The sequence below is a fragment of the Mobula birostris genome, chromosome 28 (genome assembly GCF_030028105.1).
Source record: "Mobula birostris isolate sMobBir1 chromosome 28, sMobBir1.hap1, whole genome shotgun sequence".
Classification (NCBI taxonomy): domain Eukaryota; kingdom Metazoa; phylum Chordata; class Chondrichthyes; order Myliobatiformes; family Myliobatidae; genus Mobula; species Mobula birostris.
Window position 1 is genome coordinate 400,024 of NC_092397.1, and position 17,466 is coordinate 417,489.

The following is a 17,466-nucleotide window of genomic DNA, read 5'->3' on the forward strand; positions in this document are numbered from 1 at the left end:
CTGGAGATGGCGGATGTTACGGAAAATGATGTGCTAGACGCGTAGACTAGTAGGGTGGTAGGTGAGGACAAGAGAACCCTATCCCTGCTGTGGTGGCAGGCGTAAGGATGAGGGCGAACATGTGTGAAATGAAGGAGGTGCGGGTGAGGGCAGCATCGATGATGGAGGAAGGGAAGCCCCTTTTCTCTGAAGAACGAGGACAAGCCTCATCCTGAGAACATATGCGGTGGAGACGGAGGAACTGAGAGAAGCGGATGGCATTTTTACAAGTGCCAGAGTGGGAGGAGGTAGAGTCAAGATAGCTGTGAGAGTCACTGAGTTTATAAAAGATATCAGTAGATCGACTGTTTCCAGAGATGGAGACAGAAAGATTGAGAAAGCGGAGGGAGATGTTGGAAATGGACCAAGTAAATTTGAGGGCAGGGTGGAAGTTGGAGGCAAAGTTGATGAAGTCAATGAGCTCAGCATGGGTGTAAGAAGCAGCAACAATGCAGTTGTCAACATAGTTCAGGAGAGTTGGGATGCGATACCAGAGTAGGTTTGGAACACAGACTGTTCCATGTAGCAAACAAAAAGGCAGGTATACGTAGGACCCGTGCAAACGCCTATGGCTACACCTTTGGTTTGAAGGAAGTGGGAAGAGCCAAAGGAGAAATTATTGAGAGTGAGGAACTTGGTGGTGGAGGGGAACTGATTGGCTTTGTTGTCCAGAAAGAAGCAGAAAGCTTTAACGCCCACCTGATGGGGGATGGAGGTGGAGAGGGACTGGACATCCTTTGTGAAAATGAGATGATCGCTGTCAGGGAACTTAAGGTCATTGAAAAGATCAAGATCACGTGAAGTGTCACAGATGTAGGCAGGAAGGGACTGAACCAGGGGGGACTAAACAGACTTGTGATATGCAGATACAAGTTCGGTGGGGCAGGAACAGGCAGAAACAATGGGTCTAGCTGGACAGGCAGGTTTATGGATCTTGGGTAGGAGGTAGAAATGGGAGGTGATGGGTACTGGAACTATGAGGTTGGTGGCAGTGGGTGGGAGATCCCCAGAGTCCATGAGGTTGGTGGCAGTGGGTGGGAGATCCCCAGAGTCCATGAGGTTGGTGGCAGTGGGTGGGAGATCCCCAGAGTCCATGAGGTTGGTGGCAGTGGGTGGGAGATCCCCAGAGTCCATGAGGTTGATGGCAGTGGGTGGGAGATCCCCAGAGTCCATGAGGTTGGTGGCAGTGGGTGGGAGATCCCCAGAGTCCATGAGGTTGGTGGCAGTGGGTGGGAGATCCCCAGAGTCCATGAGGTTGGTGGCAGTGGGTGGGAGATCCCCAGAGTCCATGAGGTTGGTGGCAGTGGGTGGGAGATTCCCAGAGTCCATGAGGTTGGTGGTAGTGGATGGGAGATCCCCAGAGTCCATGAGGTTGGTGGCAGTGGGTGGGAGACTGTGCACCTTAGTGGGGTCCTGTTCAGGGGCTAAGTAAAAGGAGGTGCCTGAGAGTTGCTGCCTCACCTCAGCAAGGTAGAGACCAGTCTGTCAGGTCTCTTTATCTGTGGATTTAATGGTGAGGTTTGGATTAGTGCAGAGAGAGTGGACAGCAGCACATTCAGAGGGAGTAAGGTTAGGATTGGAGAGAGGAGTGTTAAAGTCAAGATGGTTGGTGGTCAGCGACAAAAAGATCCAGAGCAGGCAGAAGAACAGAGCAGGGTGTTCAGGAAGAGGAGCAGGGGTGAAGACGGGAGAAGAGGGGGTCATTGGTGCTACGGTAATGGGTTACAAAATAGTTAGACGACAAAGCAAAGTGTGAAGATAACTGGGCGATTGTCAAGTTGACAGACTGTGATGAGTGAATCCCCTAGACAGGGACTGAGCTCCACCTACTGACAACCAGTATCACTGAACGCCTGAGCCAAATGGCAGTACTTCTACCTCCTTAGGAGTCTGTAGATTCAGCAAGACATCTAAAACTTTGACAAGCTATAGGTGTGTGGTGCAGAGTATCTGACTGGCTGCATTACGGCCTCTTATGGAATCACCAATTCCCTTGGACAGAAAATCCTTCAGAAACTGATGGATACAGCCCACAAACACGAGAAAACCTGCAGATGCTGGAGATCCAAGCAACAACACGCACAAAGTGCCTGGGGACCTCAGCAGGCCAGGCAGCATCTATGGAAGAGAGTACAGTTGACGTTTCACAATGAGATCCTTCAGCAGGACTGCAGATAAAAAGATGAGGAGTAGAACTAAAAGGTGGGGAGAGGGGAGAGAGAAACGCAAAGTGATGGGTGAGACCTGAAGGGGAGGATGAAGTAAGGAGCTGTGAAGTCGATTGGTGAAAGAGGTAGGGGGCTGGAGAAGGGGGAACCTAACAGGAGAGGACAGATGGCCGTGGATTGAAGAAAAGGGGGAAGGAGCACAGAGGGAAGCAATAGGCAGGCAAAGAGATAAGGTGAGAGAGGGAAAGGGGGATGGGGATGCCAGTACTGGAAGTTCGAGAAATCATTGTTCATGCCATCAGGTTTGAGGCTACCCAGACAGAATATAAGGTGTTGTTCCTCCAACCTGAGTGTGACCTCATCGCGACAGTAGAGGAGGCCATGCATAGATATACTGGAAGAGGAATGGGAAGTGGAATTAAAATGGTGGCCAATGTGAGATTTACCTGGTCCATTTCCTACACCTCCCTCCTCTTTCTAGATCTTTCTGTCTCTATCTCTGGAGACAGCTTATCCACTGATGTCTACGATAAGCCTACTGACTCTCACAGCTATCTGGACTATTCCTCTTCTCACCCTGTCTCTTGCAAAAATGCCATCCCCTTCTCGCAATTCCTCCGTCTCTGCCGCATCTGCTCTCAGGATGAGGCTTTTCATTTCAGGACGAGGGAGATGTCCTCCTTTTTTAAAGAAAGGGGCTTCCCTTCCTCCACTATCAACTCTGCTCTCAAACGCATCTCCCCCATTTCACGTACATCTGCTCTCACTCCATCCTCCCGCCACCCCACTAGGAATAGGGTTCCCCTGGTCCTCACCTACCACCCCACCAGCCTCCGGGTCCAACATATTATTCTCCGTAACTTCCTCCACCTCCAACGGGATCCCACCACTAAGCACATCTTTCCCTCCCCCACCCCTGCTTTCCGCAGGGATCGCTCCCTACGCGACTCCCTTGTCCATTCGTTCCCCCCCATCCCTCCCCACTGATCTCCCTCCTGGCACTTATCCGTGTAAGTGGAACAAGTGCTACACATGCCCTTACACTTCCTCGCTTACCATCACTCAGGGCCCTAGACAGTCCTTCCAGGTGAGGCGACACTTCACCTGTGAGTCGGCTGGGGTGATACACTGCGTCCGGTGCTCCCGATGTGGCCTTCTATATATTGACGAGACCCGACACAGACTGGGAGACCGCTTTGCTGAACATCTACGCTCTGTCCGCCAGAGAAAGCAGGATCTCCCAGTGGCCACACATTTTAATTCCACATTCCATTCCCATTCTGATATGTCTATCCACGGCCTCCTCTACTGTAAAGATGAAGCCACACTCAGGTTGGAGGAACAACACCTTATATTCTGTCTGGGTAGCCTCCAACCTGATGGCATGAACATCGACTTCTCTAACTTCCGCTAAGGCCCCACCTCCCCCTCGTACCCCATCTGTTACTTATTTTTATGCACACATTCTTTCTCTCACTCTCCTTTTTCTCCCTCTGTCCCTCTGAATATACCTCTTGCCCATCCTCTGGGTCCCCCCCCCATCTTGTCTTTCTTCTCGGACCTCCTGTCCCATGATCCTCTCGTATCCCTTTTGCCAATCACCTGTCCAGCTCTTGGCTCCATCCCTCCCCCTCCTGTCTTCTCCTATCATTTCCGATCTCTCCCTTCCCCTCCCACTTTCAAATCTCTTACTAACTCTTCTTTCAGTTAGTCCTGACGAAGGGTCTCGGCCTGAAACATCGACTGTACCTCTTCCTAGAGATGCTGCCTGGCCTGCTGCGTTCACCAGCAACTTTGATGTGTGTTGCTTGAATTTCCAGCATCTGCAGAATTCCTGTTCTTCCTGCTTTTTCTGGTGGATGGAGTGTACATGTTCGGCAAAGCAGTCTCTCAATGTTCACCATTCCTTCACCTTTTAACTTTACTAATCTTTTTTTTCTCCAGTCCTGCTGAAGGGTCTCAGTCTGAAACATCGACTGAACTCATCCACAGATGCTGCCTGGCCTGCTGAGTTCCTTCAGCATTTTGTGTGTGTTGCTTGGATACAGCCCAGTCCGTTCTGGGTAAAACCACTACTGCCACAACTCCACTGCTCCCCCCCAAAACCACTGAGCACATTGACAGAAGGCAGCAATCATCATCAGGGACCATCACCACCCAGTCATGCTCTGTTCTTGCTGCTGCTATCAGGAAGATGGTACAGGAGTCTCAGGATTCTCACCACCAGGAAGAGTTGTTCCCCTCAACCATCAGGCTCTAGAACAATAGGGGATAACTGCACTTTCCCCATCAGTGAAATGTTCCCACAAACAATGGACTCACTTTCAGGGACTCCTTATCTCATTTATTGATATCTACTGCTTATTTTTATATAATGAACATACTTCGAATTTTTTTAAAACTTTGATATGAGGCCAATTGAGATCATGAAGAGGTAGGGAGGAAATTATCAGAAGGAGGGAGGAGATGATATCGAGAGGGAGGAGGGTGTAAAGATGATCAGATGGAAGGAAAAAATGATCAGGAAGGAGGAAACAGATTAGATCAGGGGAGGGAGGAGATGATCAGGAGGAAGGAAGGAAATGATCAGGAGGGAGGGAAGAGGTGACGAGGAGGAAGGGAAGAGGTGATCAGGAGAAGGGAGAGATAATCAGGAGAAGTAAGGAGATGATCGGGAAGGAGGAGGGGATGATCAGGAGGGAGGAGGAGATGATCAGGAAGGAGGGAGGAGATAATCAGGAAGAGGAAAGAGATGATCAGGAGGTGGTAGGGGATAATCAGGAGGACGTAGGAGATGATAGAGAGGGAGGAGATGATGGGGAGAGAGGGGATGATCAGGTAGAAGCAGGAAGTGATCTGGAGGAAGAAAGGTGATGATCAGCAGGGGAGGGTCCTCCGGATCGCAGGAAGAATGAGGAAGGAGATGACCAGGAGAGATCCGATGCTCATGAGGAGGGAGGAGATGATAGTGGGGAAGGGAGGAAATGATCAGGAGAAGGGAGGAGATGATCATGAGGGAGGAGATGATCAGAAAAAGGCAGATGATTTGCAGGGAGAAAATGATCATGTGGAGGGAGGAGCTGATCCTGTGTGAGTGAGCAGATGACATCAGGAGGAGGGTGGAGTTGATCAGGAGGTGGGGGAGATGATCTGGAGGTGGGAGGAGATGATGAGGAGGATGGAGGGAAGAGATAATTAGGAGGAAGGGAGGTGATGATCGTCAAGAAGGAGATGATCAAGGGAGGATGTGATATCGGAGGAAGGAGAAGATGATCAGGAAGAGTGAGGAGCTGATCAGGAGGGAGCAAAGAGATGATCATGAGGAGGAAGGGTTATATGGAGGGTGAGAGAAGTTGATCAAGAAAAAAGGGAGATGATCAGTCGGAGAGAAAGAGGAGATAATCAGGAGGGAGGGAGGAGATGATCGAGGAGGGAGGAGATGATCAAGGGAGGGAGGAGATGGTCAGGAGAAGGGAGGGGATGATCAGGAGGGAGGAGCTGATCAGAATATAATTGGGAGTAGGGAGAGAGGAGATGATCAGGAGGAGGGAGGAGATGATCAGGAGGGAGGAGCTGATCAGAATATAATTGGGAGTAGGGAGAGAGGAGATGATCAGGAGGAGGGAAGAGATGATCAGGAGGGAGGAGATGATCAGGAGGGAAGAGATAATCAGGAGGAGGGAGGAGGAGATAATCAGGAGGGAGGAGAATATGATTAGGAGTAGGGAGAGAGGAGATGATCTGGAGGGAGGAGGAGATCATCAAGAGGGAGGAGAATATGATTAGGAGTAGGGAGAGAGGAGATGATCAGGAGGGAGGAGGTGCACAGGAGGGAGGGTGGAGACGATCAGGAGGGAGGAGGAGATGATCAGGATAGTGAATAAGTAGAGGAGGGAGGAGGGTGTAAAGATGGTCAGGAAGGAGGGACCAGATGGAGAAGGGCATGAGGTGCAGATATGTTTCAGAGGATGTGGACAATGTGCGTGTGGCTGGTACCACAGAATGGGGAATGTGAAGCTATTCATGGTGTGGAACAGGAAACGCAGAGTCAAAAGAGTTGGGGAAGACCTCAGATGAATTTTTTCAATTCTAGATACTCAGGAGACAGGCACAGAGTCTACAGAAGTGAGACATAACACATAACACTACCAACTCTGTGGACCCTGTACAGTGTGATTGCTTCCTGAGATAAATCCCCAGGGGGTTCCCTCAGTCTCTGTGAAAGGCAAGTGCAGAAAATGCCAGGGCCCTAGCAGAGATATTTAAAACATCCTTAGCGACAGCAGTGCGACCGGAGGATCTGAAGGCAGACAATGTTGTTCCACTGTTTCAGGAAGGCTTGAAGAATAAACCAGTGAATTATAGGTAGTGAGCCTGAGTGGGAAGGTTATTGGATGGTATTCTAAGCGGATGAAGGCAAGGCAGTGGACATTTTTCACACGGTCTGTAGCAAGGCATTTGACAAGGTTCCGCATGGGAGGTTGGTCAAGAAGGTTCAGTTCCTCGGCATTCAAGATGAGTTGGTAAACTGGAGAATACATTGGCTTTATGGGAGAAACCAGAGAGTGGTTGTAGATGGTTGTCTGACTGGAGTCTGTGACTAGTAGAGTGCCATAGGGATCGGTGCTGGGCCCATTGTTGTTTGTTATCTATATCAATGATCTGGATGATAATGTGGTTAACTGGATCTGCAAATTTGCAGATGACACCAACATTGGGGGTGCAGTGGACAGTGAAGAAGACTATTACAGTGGGATCTGGATGGATTGGAAAAATGGGCTGAAAGATGGTAGATGGAATTTAATGCAGACAAGTGCGAGGTGTTGAACTTTGATACAACCAACCAGGGTAAGTCTTACATTGTGAACGGAAGGTCACTGAGGAGTATGGAGGAACAAAGGGATCTGGGAACACAGGTCCATAATTCATTGAAAGTGGCATCACAAGCAGATAGGGTCATAAAGAAAGCTTTTGGCAAATTGGCTTTCATAAATCAAAGTACTGAGTACAAGAGATGGGATGTTACGTTGAAGTTGTGTAAGACATTAACAAGAGAAAATCTGTAGATACTGGAAATCGGAGCAACACACACAAAATGCTGGAGGAACTCAGCAGGCCAGGCAGCATCTATGGAAAGGAGTACAGTCGATGTTTTGGGCCAAGACCCTTCATTAGATCAGGGTCTTGGTCTGAAGTGTCGACTATTCTCTTTTCCATAGATGCTGAGTTCCTCCAGCATTTTGTGTGTATTGCCTGTATAAGACATTGGTGAGGCTGAATTCAGAGGACTGTGTGGAATTTTGGTCATCTGACTACAGGAAAGAGGAAAATATAAGGTTGAAAGAGCATAAGAGAAAATTTAGAAGGATGTTGCCGGGTCTGGAGGATCTGAATTGTAAGGAAAGATTGAATAGGTTAGGAGTTGATTTCATGGAGCACTGAAGATTGAGAAGAAATTTAATAGGGGAAGACAAAATTATGAGGGGTATATGCAAACAGGCTATTTCCACTGAGGTTGTGTGGGACTAGAACTGGAGATCATGGGTTAAGGGTGAAGGTTGAAGAGTTTTTGTGGAACATGAGGGGAAATGTCTTCACTAAGAGGGTCGTGAGAGTGTTGAATGAGCTGCCAGAACAGGGGGTGCATGTGAGATCGATTTCAACATTTAAGAGAAGTTCAGATAGATACGTAGATAGTAGGGATATGAAGGGCTATGTTTGGAGGTGCAGTTCGATGGGAGAAGGCATCCCAATAATTTGTTGTGGACTAGATAGGGCAAAAGGCCTGCTTCTGTGCTGCATTTTTCTATGACTATAACAGGTAGGGGAGCAGGTACAGCTACTAAGCACAAAGAGAGGTGCAAACCACAGGACAGGTGGGAAGCAGGTACAGGTGATAACCACAGGACAGGTAGGGGTACACATACAGGTGATAACCACAGGACAGGTAGGGGAGCACGTACAGGTGTTGACCATACGCACAGGTAGGGAAGCAGGTACAGGTGATAATCACAAGGAGAGGTATGGACGCAAATAGAGGTGCTAACCAGAAGGACAGGTTGGGAAGCATGTTGAGTGGGCAAGGACCTGGGAATTGGAGCATGATGTTCAGAAAATAAGTATTATCTAAATGGTGAATGTTTGGCAAACTGAGATGCAGAGGAATGCGGGTGTCTCAGTGAATTACTTGTAAAAAGCTGGAAGGCAGTTCAGCAAATTAATGAGGAAGGCTAACAAACTGTTTGAGCTTGCTGCTTGGGGAATTGAATACAAAAATAGAGATTATGTTACAATTGCATTGGCTGTTGAAGAGATCATATTTAGAGAATTCTTCACGCCCTCAGCCTCCCTGTGTAAGGAAATATGACAATGCACTGGAAGCAGTTCAGGAGGGATTTAATAAACTACTTCCAGGGATGGGCAGGTTGTCATATGGGGAGAGTTTGGGTAGTCTAGGCTTGTACTGGCTGGAACGTAGAGCGAGAGAGGATTTGAATGAGATATGTAAGACCCTGAGGGGTTTCAACAAGGTGGATTTGGGGAGGATGTTTTCTCTTGTGGGAGAATCTAAAATCAGGCTCACTGTCTAGGAGATCACCCATTTTAGGCAAAATTCCTTCTTTTGGAAGATGGTGAGTTTTTGAAACTTCTCAAGGGATGATGGAATTGGAGCACTCAGAACTCTTTTTTGAGCCAAGGGGAGGGGTGGTTGGTGGATACAAAGACTGGAAGGTCACAGGGGCGGGGTGTCATGCAGATCGGAATGTGGAAATGAGGTACTAAAGAAACCATGATGATCTTACAGTTGATAGAACAACATATCTGAAGGACTGAATGGCTTAGTTGGTATATTTGTTTGTGTGCACGTGTGTGTGAGTGTGTATACATTTGGGCAAAGGTTACACAGCTATCTGTACATAACTGCTTTGTGATTCTGTTTGTGTTCATTGGAATATAAAGTCGGTGTGTGTGATTTATAGCTGAGTGAACAGGGTGTGTGTGTGTGTGTGTGTGTGTGTGCGCGTGTGTGTGTGTGTGAGAGAGAGAGAGGGAGAGAGGGGGGGCAGTGAGAGAGAGGGTAAAACAGAGACAGGGAGAAAGAGTGAGTGAGAGAGAGGGAAACTGGGAAAAAGTCAGATAGAGAGAATGAGACAGAGAGAGAGACAGTCAGAAAGAGAGAGGCTATGAAAGGCAGTGTGAGAGAGATTGAGAAAGACAGTGAAAGAGAAACAGTGAGAGATGGGGAGGGGAGACTGAGAGGCTGCTAGTGCGTGAAAGAGAGAGAGACAGAGGGAAAGGGAGTGGGGGAGAGATCGAGGGAAAGGGATAGAGGGGAGAGAGAGGAAGGGAAATGGAGAGGGGGTGAGGGAGAGAGGGAGGGAGAGAGAGTGAGAGATAGACAGAAAGAGAAAGAAACAGAGACAGAGAGAGGAATGAAAATGTTTATGCATGCACCAGCTTCATGCTACACCCATTACATGACACGGGAACCAGTGGTGGTTGTTACACAGTATGGGCATTGTTCCAACTGGAATGAGCAGGAACCCTGATAAAGTTCGCCTAACTCAGCAGACAGTGGTGCTGATGAGTAGCAGGAAAACGTGTCTGTGAGATCCGGACAGGCACCCGGGCTGGTTCAGGCTGCCTCCCACTCTGCCTGTGAGACACTTGCAGGAGCAGTGAGGGGGAAGGAGCTGCAGAACAACATGTCGAACACTGGTGCATGACCAAGATAGGAGAAGGGAATCTGGTCGACCAAGCTCCCCCCTGTTAGCAAACTCACCCGTGCTGGGCTCGCACTCCTGCAGGTCTTCATCATCACTTGGACACTCAGCAGAGGCCACCAGAATGTCATCTGTGTTCTGAAAGAGGGAGGACAAGATCAGTTTGAGACTCCAAGATCGATCGTGCATGCAGTGTGGTTGTCTTTTGCAATTCACGCCTCATTGCACAGACCTGCCGGTAGTGCAGGCTGAGCTCCAGTAGGTGCTCCCACCATTTTAGGTCCTGGATTTCTGATCAGATTTAACTCAAGACCCTGTCTGCCTTCTTACCTAAAAGATCCATGGAATGGACAATGGAGACTCTGAGTTCATCCAGTCTTCTTTATCTACAAGAGTACCCCTGAGTTCCTCCAGTGTCTTATGGTCTCAAGAGATTTCAGATACTGGAGCCTGAAGCACAATCCATCTGCCAAAACGTTGATAACTCTTCCCCACCCAGAGATGCTACCTGACCCACTGAGTTCCTCCAGCGGGTTGTTTGAAGACGTGTTGGGAGTGCTTACTGATCCCTGCTCTCTATATCCCAAGCACCCATCCATTGTCGATTCTGCTGGCCAATATTGACCAACGTGATGAGCAAAATCAAACCACTTGACGACTTAACCATGTTCCTGAGGGTAGGAGCTTGCTGTGCATAACGTGACCACAGCATTTCCAAAATTACAAGAGCGGCTGCCAGTGAGCCAGCTTCAGTCATCCTGAAAGGAATGAGAAAAGGGATATAGAAATGCAGGTCCCAATGTCCATCCAACTGTCCGACACCAGTCCATTCTTTGCCAAGCATCCTACTGGACACTGCCCCGTCTCCCACTCTGGGTTTGTCAGCTGCATCGTGTGGGTGCGTCTGCTGTTAGATGCACACCGACCAGCTGCGCCCCGGTCCCCTCCTCGGAGCTCCGAGTGAAATAGTGGGAGAGATGTACGGTACCTACGGAGTGTGGGAAGCTCTTCAGCCTTTCCCGCTTCTCTCAACCAGGATCAGATTTAATACCACAGCATATGTCATGAAATCTGTTGTCTTTGCAGCAGCAGTACAATAATAATAGGGAAAAATGTGAATTGTGAAAAAAAATAGTTAAATTAAATAAGTAGTGCAAAAATAGAGATTAAAAAGTAAAATGGATTCAATGTCCATTCAGAAATCGGATGGCAGAGGGGAAGAGGCTGTTCCTGAATCATTGAGTGTGTGTCTTCAGGCTCCTGTACCTCCTCCCTGATGGTAGCAATGAGAAGAGGGCACGTCCTGGGTGATGGAGGTCCTTAATGATGGATGCTACCTCTTTGAGGCATTGCTCCTTGAAGATACCCTGGATGCTATGGAGGATATGGCCCATGATAGAGCTGACTGGGTTTATAACTCTGCAGCTTATTTTGATCCTCTGCAGCAGCTCCCTCAACCCCCATACCAGACAGTGATGCAGCCAGTCAGAATGCTCTCCATGGTACATCTGTGGAAATTTGCGAGTGTCTTTGGTGACAGACCAAATCTCCTCAAACTCCAAATGAAATATAGCTGCTGTTGTGCCTTCTTCGTAGTTGCATCCACCATGGCTCTGTAATCCTGTGTCCTGGCCCAGCAGAAATTCATCAGTCTCACTTTTGAAGTAGTCAACTGAAGCGTGCAACCCCTACACCCACCCCAACTCAGAGCTTTAAATGTTTAAAGATTAATTTTATTTGTCACGAGTCCAGCACAACATATAGTGAAATGTGCTGTTTGCAGCAACGCCCACAGTCCGAGGACGTGCATGTGTGACCAGATATGTAGTAACATAGCTCTCCACACCTCACTAACCCTAACCCAGATGAGTTTGGAACGTGAGAGGAAACGGGTGCACCCAGAGGAGTCCCACGTTGTCATAGTGAGGTGGTACAGACGGCAGTGGGAGTCGAACCCTGATCGTCCCATCACAGGCACTCCAAAATGTCCTGCTGAAGGCTATGCAAATATACTTCTTTTTTTGAGGGGTTTGTACAGATTTTCAACAGCTTGCTCTCCATATCGTACTGCCCAGGCTTGCACATCCAGGCAACTCTGATTGACGGAGGCCCTCGCCTCACCTGTAGAGGTTTTGGTGGGAAGGAGGGAATAGTTCCAGAGTGTATCTGAAAGGTGAGGTTTTCATGTCAACAAGCAGCTCAGTAGAGGTAATTAACACTATTGAATCTGACCACCCCCTTCAGTCTTAAAATCTTGTCACATTAATCTTTAATCCTCCAGAGGTTACAGTCTTACTTGGAAATCAATCCTCCATCCAGCTCTAATTCCAGGGATTTTGCCTAATCCCCTCCAAGGCTGAAAGCTCTACTTGAGATGGCAGCCCATAACCCCACCTCCCAGGTGGGGCTTTACGAAAGTGAAACTTAATTTGCACTCTTCTGTGTTCCACCTTGAGGCCACAGGAGAAGCAAATAGCAGAGGCAGAGAAATGGGCATTTTACGAATGGTTGCACTTTACCAGTTGTTGATGAGGAAGGTTCCGGCCTCCAGCAGAGTCTGTTGCTTTCCTGTCTTTCTGAAAGCTTCCTTCTTGATTGGGCTGTGCAGAGGGGTGCCAATTATATCTCGCTGCCACAGGTCCCAAGGACATCAGGCCTCTTTAATACTGACATCTGCACAATTTTCTGCTTGCAGCTGGTATCCTTGGGGAATCTTTTTGTCTTTCAGCCAGAACAGCCAGAGATAACCAGGAGCCAATACTGCTGATTCTCGGGCAGGTTCATTTCCTTCCATATTGACCCCCTTGACAATGCAGCCTTGGTACACAGCACAGTTGGAATATATTGCTGTAAAGAGCCACTAGTTTCCACCACCCTGCTTAAATCTACCAAATACCCCTTCATCACACCTTCCTGATTTACTTCCGGAAGTTTTCCCTCTACAATATTAATTACAGCGTAGAAAGAGTATTGAGTGTGCACAAGAGTATTCCTGAGTTCCTCCAGGAGGGTCTGTATGTGTGTTCAACTAAAGAAGAAATAAAAACATGGGCTTATTTTCTAGATGGAAGGAAAATTAAAAATCTGAGGTGCAAAGGGACCTGTGAGTCCTTGTGCAGGATTTCCTAAAAGTTAATTGGCAGACTGAGTCCGTGACGAGGAAGACAAATGCAATGTTAGCATTCATTTTACGAGGACTAGAATATAAAAGCAAGAATGTTATATTGAGGCACTGGTGAGGCCTCACACGGAGTTTTGAGCGCAGTTTTGGGCCCCTTATCTCAGAAAGGATGTGCCGACATTGGAGAGGGTTCAAAGGAGGTTCATGAAAATGATTCCAGGATTGAAAGGCTTGTCATATGAAGAGTGTTCGGTGGCTCTGGGCCTGTACTCACTGGAAATTAGAAGAACTAATAGTGACCTCATTGAAACCTATCGAGTGTTGAAAAGTCTCGATAGAGTGGATGTGGAGAGGATGTTTGCTATGGTGGGGTGTCTATGACCAGAGGACACAGCCTCAGAATAGAGAGACGTTCATTTAGAACGGAGGTGAGGAGGAATTTCTTTCACCAGAGAGTGGTGGAACTGTGGAATTCGCTGCCACATGTGGCTATGGGAGCCAAGACATTTGTTATCATTAAGAGGTTGATAGATTCTTGACTGGTCAGGAATGAAGGGATAAGGGGAGAAGGCAGGAGATTGGAGCTGAGAGAAAAATTGGATCAGCCATGATGAAATGGTGGAGCAGACTCAATGGGCCAAATGGCCTAATTCAGCTCCTATATCTTATGGTTTTATGGTCTACACCATGATGGGTTAAGACAGGATTAGCAGCTGCTCTCTTTAGCTCGTTGTCGAGGAACTAGGGACCCTGACCAAGAACGAGGGTGGATATGAGTAAACGTGCCGTGTGTCAGCATTTTCGGGAACTCTTCGCCTATCGAGGTGGTGAACGGTCGGTGAGAGTCTCGGAAAGGAAATGGAAAGATGCTTGATAGAAGACAACTAGCAGGACCGTGGGGAAGGAGCAGGGAAGCAGGGATCACATTTTATTTTTACTAGAAGCTCCTCGCTGATCTTCAGTGAAAGGTGGTTGTTGCGGCACCACTCAACCAGATTTCCAATCTCTCCCCCTACGCCGATTGGTCACGGCGTTTGACTCAGCCAACAGTAGTGGGGTCATCAGCAGACTGAATGGGCAGAATGGTCTTTGCTTCTCAGCGGAGTGGAGGAGCTCTTTGCCAAGGCTATCTGGCTGCATGTCCACGGAATAATTACCGTCCGCCTTCAAACTTTTACCTCTCCTGTTTCTCGGCCTGCAGGCCAGATCCGCCAAACGTGCCGGAAGCATTGACACAGCTCATGAGATTTGTACTGAGCAGCCATGAATTATGTAGCAAATCAATGATCAACTTTTTAATTAAGAAAAATACCTGTATTCATATTGCTTGCTCTCCTCGCCGGGAGCAGTGCGTACCAACCAGCAGGAGCCCGTCGAGGCCTCGTTTCTTTAATTGGTCTTTTCACTTTATAGAGGCATAGAGTACTACAGCAGAGAAACAGGCCTCTCAGCCCGTTAGTACATGTCAAACGGTCCTCCTGCAACATCCAATTGAACTGCACCTGGACCACACCCCTCCATACCCCTCCCATCCATCTATCTATCAGACTTCTCTTAGACGTTTCAATCAAACCCACGTCCACCACTTCCACTGTCAGCTCGTTGCACACTCGCACCACCCTCTGAGTGGAAAAGCTCGCCCTCAGATGCCCGTTAAATATTTCACACTTCAGCCATGACCTCACCCAACCTCAGTGGAAAAAGTCTGCTCGCATTTACCCAATCTATGCCCCTCATCATTTTGTACCCCTCAATCAGATCTCCCCTCATTCTCCTGCACTCTAGGGAGTGAAGTCCGAACCTCTTCAGTCTCTCCATTTAACTCAGGTTCTCAGGATCATAAGACCATGTAGCAGAATCAGGCCATTCAGCCCCTCCCCACCCGGCCTATTCCCTTGTCTCATTACTACCATCAAGGGGGAGGCACGGGAGCCTGAAGCCACACACGCAGCACCTCAGGGACAGCTTCTTCCCCTCCATCATCAGTTTCTGAACGGTCCATGAACACTATCTCACTATTTTGCTCGCTTTTCACCATACCTGTTTATTTTTTTATATTTCCTATTGTAACTTGTAGGATATTTTCGCAAGGATCTTCAGGAGATTTTGAACGTCACCAGACTCTCACAAATTTCTAGAAGTGCCGTGGAGGGCATTCTAACTGGCTGCATCACCACCCGGGGTGGGGTGGGGTGGGGAGATGGGGTACTGCACAGGACTGGAAAAGGCTGCAGCAAATTGTCAACTAGGCCAGCTCCCTGGGCACTAGCCTCCCAGTGTCGAGAATGTCTTCCAAAGGCAGCATCCATCATTACGGACCCCCATCACCCAGGACATGCCCTCTTCTCATTGCTACCATCAGGGAGGAGGTTCAGGAGCCTGAAGACACACACTCAACGATTCAGGAACAGCCTCTTCCCCTCTGCCACCTGATTTCTGAATGGACACCGAACACGTAAACACCACCTTACTATTTTTACTTCCCTCTCTTTTTCCACCACTTACCCAATTGGATTCGATGGTTTTGTGGCAAAGTCTGCGGATGATACGAAGATAGGTGGAGGGGTAGGTAGTGCTGAGGAAACAATGCGATTGCAGCAGACTTGGACAAATTGGAAGAATGGGCAAAAAAATGGCAGATGGAATACAGTGTTGGGAAATGTATGATAATGCATTTTGGTAAAAGGATCAATAGTGTAGACTAAATGGGGAGACGGTTCCAGCATCAGAGGTGCAAAGGGACTTGGGAATCTTTGTGCAAGACTCCCAGAAGGTTAATTTACAGGTTGAGGGGTAGTAAAGGCAGCAAATGTAATGTTGGCGTTTATTTCAAGGGGAATAGAATATAAAAGCAAGGAGATTTTATAATGTTGAGCATTTATAAGACACGAGTCAGGCCACAGTCATTGGGTGTATTTAAGGCAGAGACAGATAGGTTCTTGATTAGCCAGGGCATCAAAGGATATAGGGTGAAAGCAGGGGAGTGGGGATGACTGGGAGAATTGGATCAGTCCATGATTGAATAGTGGAGCAGACTCGATGGGCTGAATGGCCTACTTCTGCTCCTATATCTTACAGTCTTATGATCAATGCCCCTCGTCATCTTATACACCTCTATCGGGTCCCCTCTCATCCTTTGTCACTCCAAGGAGAAAAGGCCAAGTTCACTCAACCTATTCTCATAAGGCACACCCTCCAACCTTGTAAATCTCCTGTGCACTCTCTATAATATCCACATCGAGAGACTTTGAGACTTTTTGTTACTGTGCCCATGGTCTCGTCTTTATCAAATTACGGTATTGCTTTGCACTGTTGTAACTATATGTTATAATCATGTGGTTTTTGTCAGTTTTTTTCACCTTGGTTTGTCTTGTGTTTCTGTGATATCATTCTGGAGGAACATTGTATCATTTCTTAATGCATGCATTACTAAATGACAATAAAAGAGGACTGCGTGTCCTCAAAATCTAATCTAATCTAATCCTTCATATGAGGAGCATTTGGCAGCTTTGGGCCTGTACTCACTGGAATTTTGAAGAATGTGGGAGGGTCTCATTGAAACCTACTGAATGCTGAAAGGAGTAGATAGGGTGGGTGTGGAGAGGATGTTTCCAGAACTGGCATTTTGTGTGTGTTCCTCTTATTTATCTGCCTCTGACTGTTTCTGAACTTGTCTTTTATTTCATCACTGTCTTGTTTAATTTATGTAGATCAATTTTCCATGTGCTGTCTGTACCTATGTGCCTGTGATGCCGCTACAGGTGAGTTTATGATTGTAGCTGTACCTGTCTGGAAGTGCCCTTGTAAATGATCACTATGTTTCCTACATTGTAACAATGTGGGTCACTGATCATAAAGCATACCTGTGCCTAGCCAGCATAAAGATGTGCTTCTTATTTTCCTTGGTCTGAAGATAAGGATACGAAATATTGAACTGAAAAAGGATCTAGTGCTTTCCTGGTGTATATGACAAATAATCTCTTCTCAGGCTTCCAGCCAGATACAATTATCAATTTTAACAGATGTTTCAGTGGCAAACTCTGCCATCTTCATCAGGGATGATGCCTGGCACGTCTAGTCTGGTAGTATATGTACCCAAGTCATCCATCCCTCCTGATTGGTTAGTCCTCATCCAATCAGGTTTCCACTGTCTACCTTGTTTACCATAAGATATCGGAGCAGAATTAGGCCATTTGGCCCATCAAGTCTTCTCCGCCTCTTTATCCACTTTCCCTCTCAGCACCAGAATCCTGCCTTCCCCCATATCCCTTCATGCTCTGACCAATCAAGGATCTATCAACCTCTGCCTTAAATACACATAAAGGTGGCCTCCACAGCTACCTGTGGCAATGAATTCCACAGATTCACCACTCTCTGGATAAAAAAAAATTCTTCCTCATCTGTTCTAAAAGAA

The 17,466-nt window shown here is 47.6% G+C and overlaps 1 protein-coding gene across 3 annotated transcripts in view; it reads right to left on the reverse strand.

The window, feature by feature from the left end:
- Positions 1-17,466, reverse strand: part of LOC140188829 (neurexin-1-beta-like) — a 531,757-nt gene that overhangs the window by 53,824 nt on the left and 460,467 nt on the right. For all 3 annotated transcript variants that reach the window (XM_072245481.1, XM_072245482.1, XM_072245483.1), the window contains exon 6: positions 9,991-10,069. In XM_072245481.1, coding sequence (XP_072101582.1) covers positions 9,991-10,069 — 79 coding nt within the window. The remainder of the gene's footprint in view (positions 1-9,990; positions 10,070-17,466) is intronic.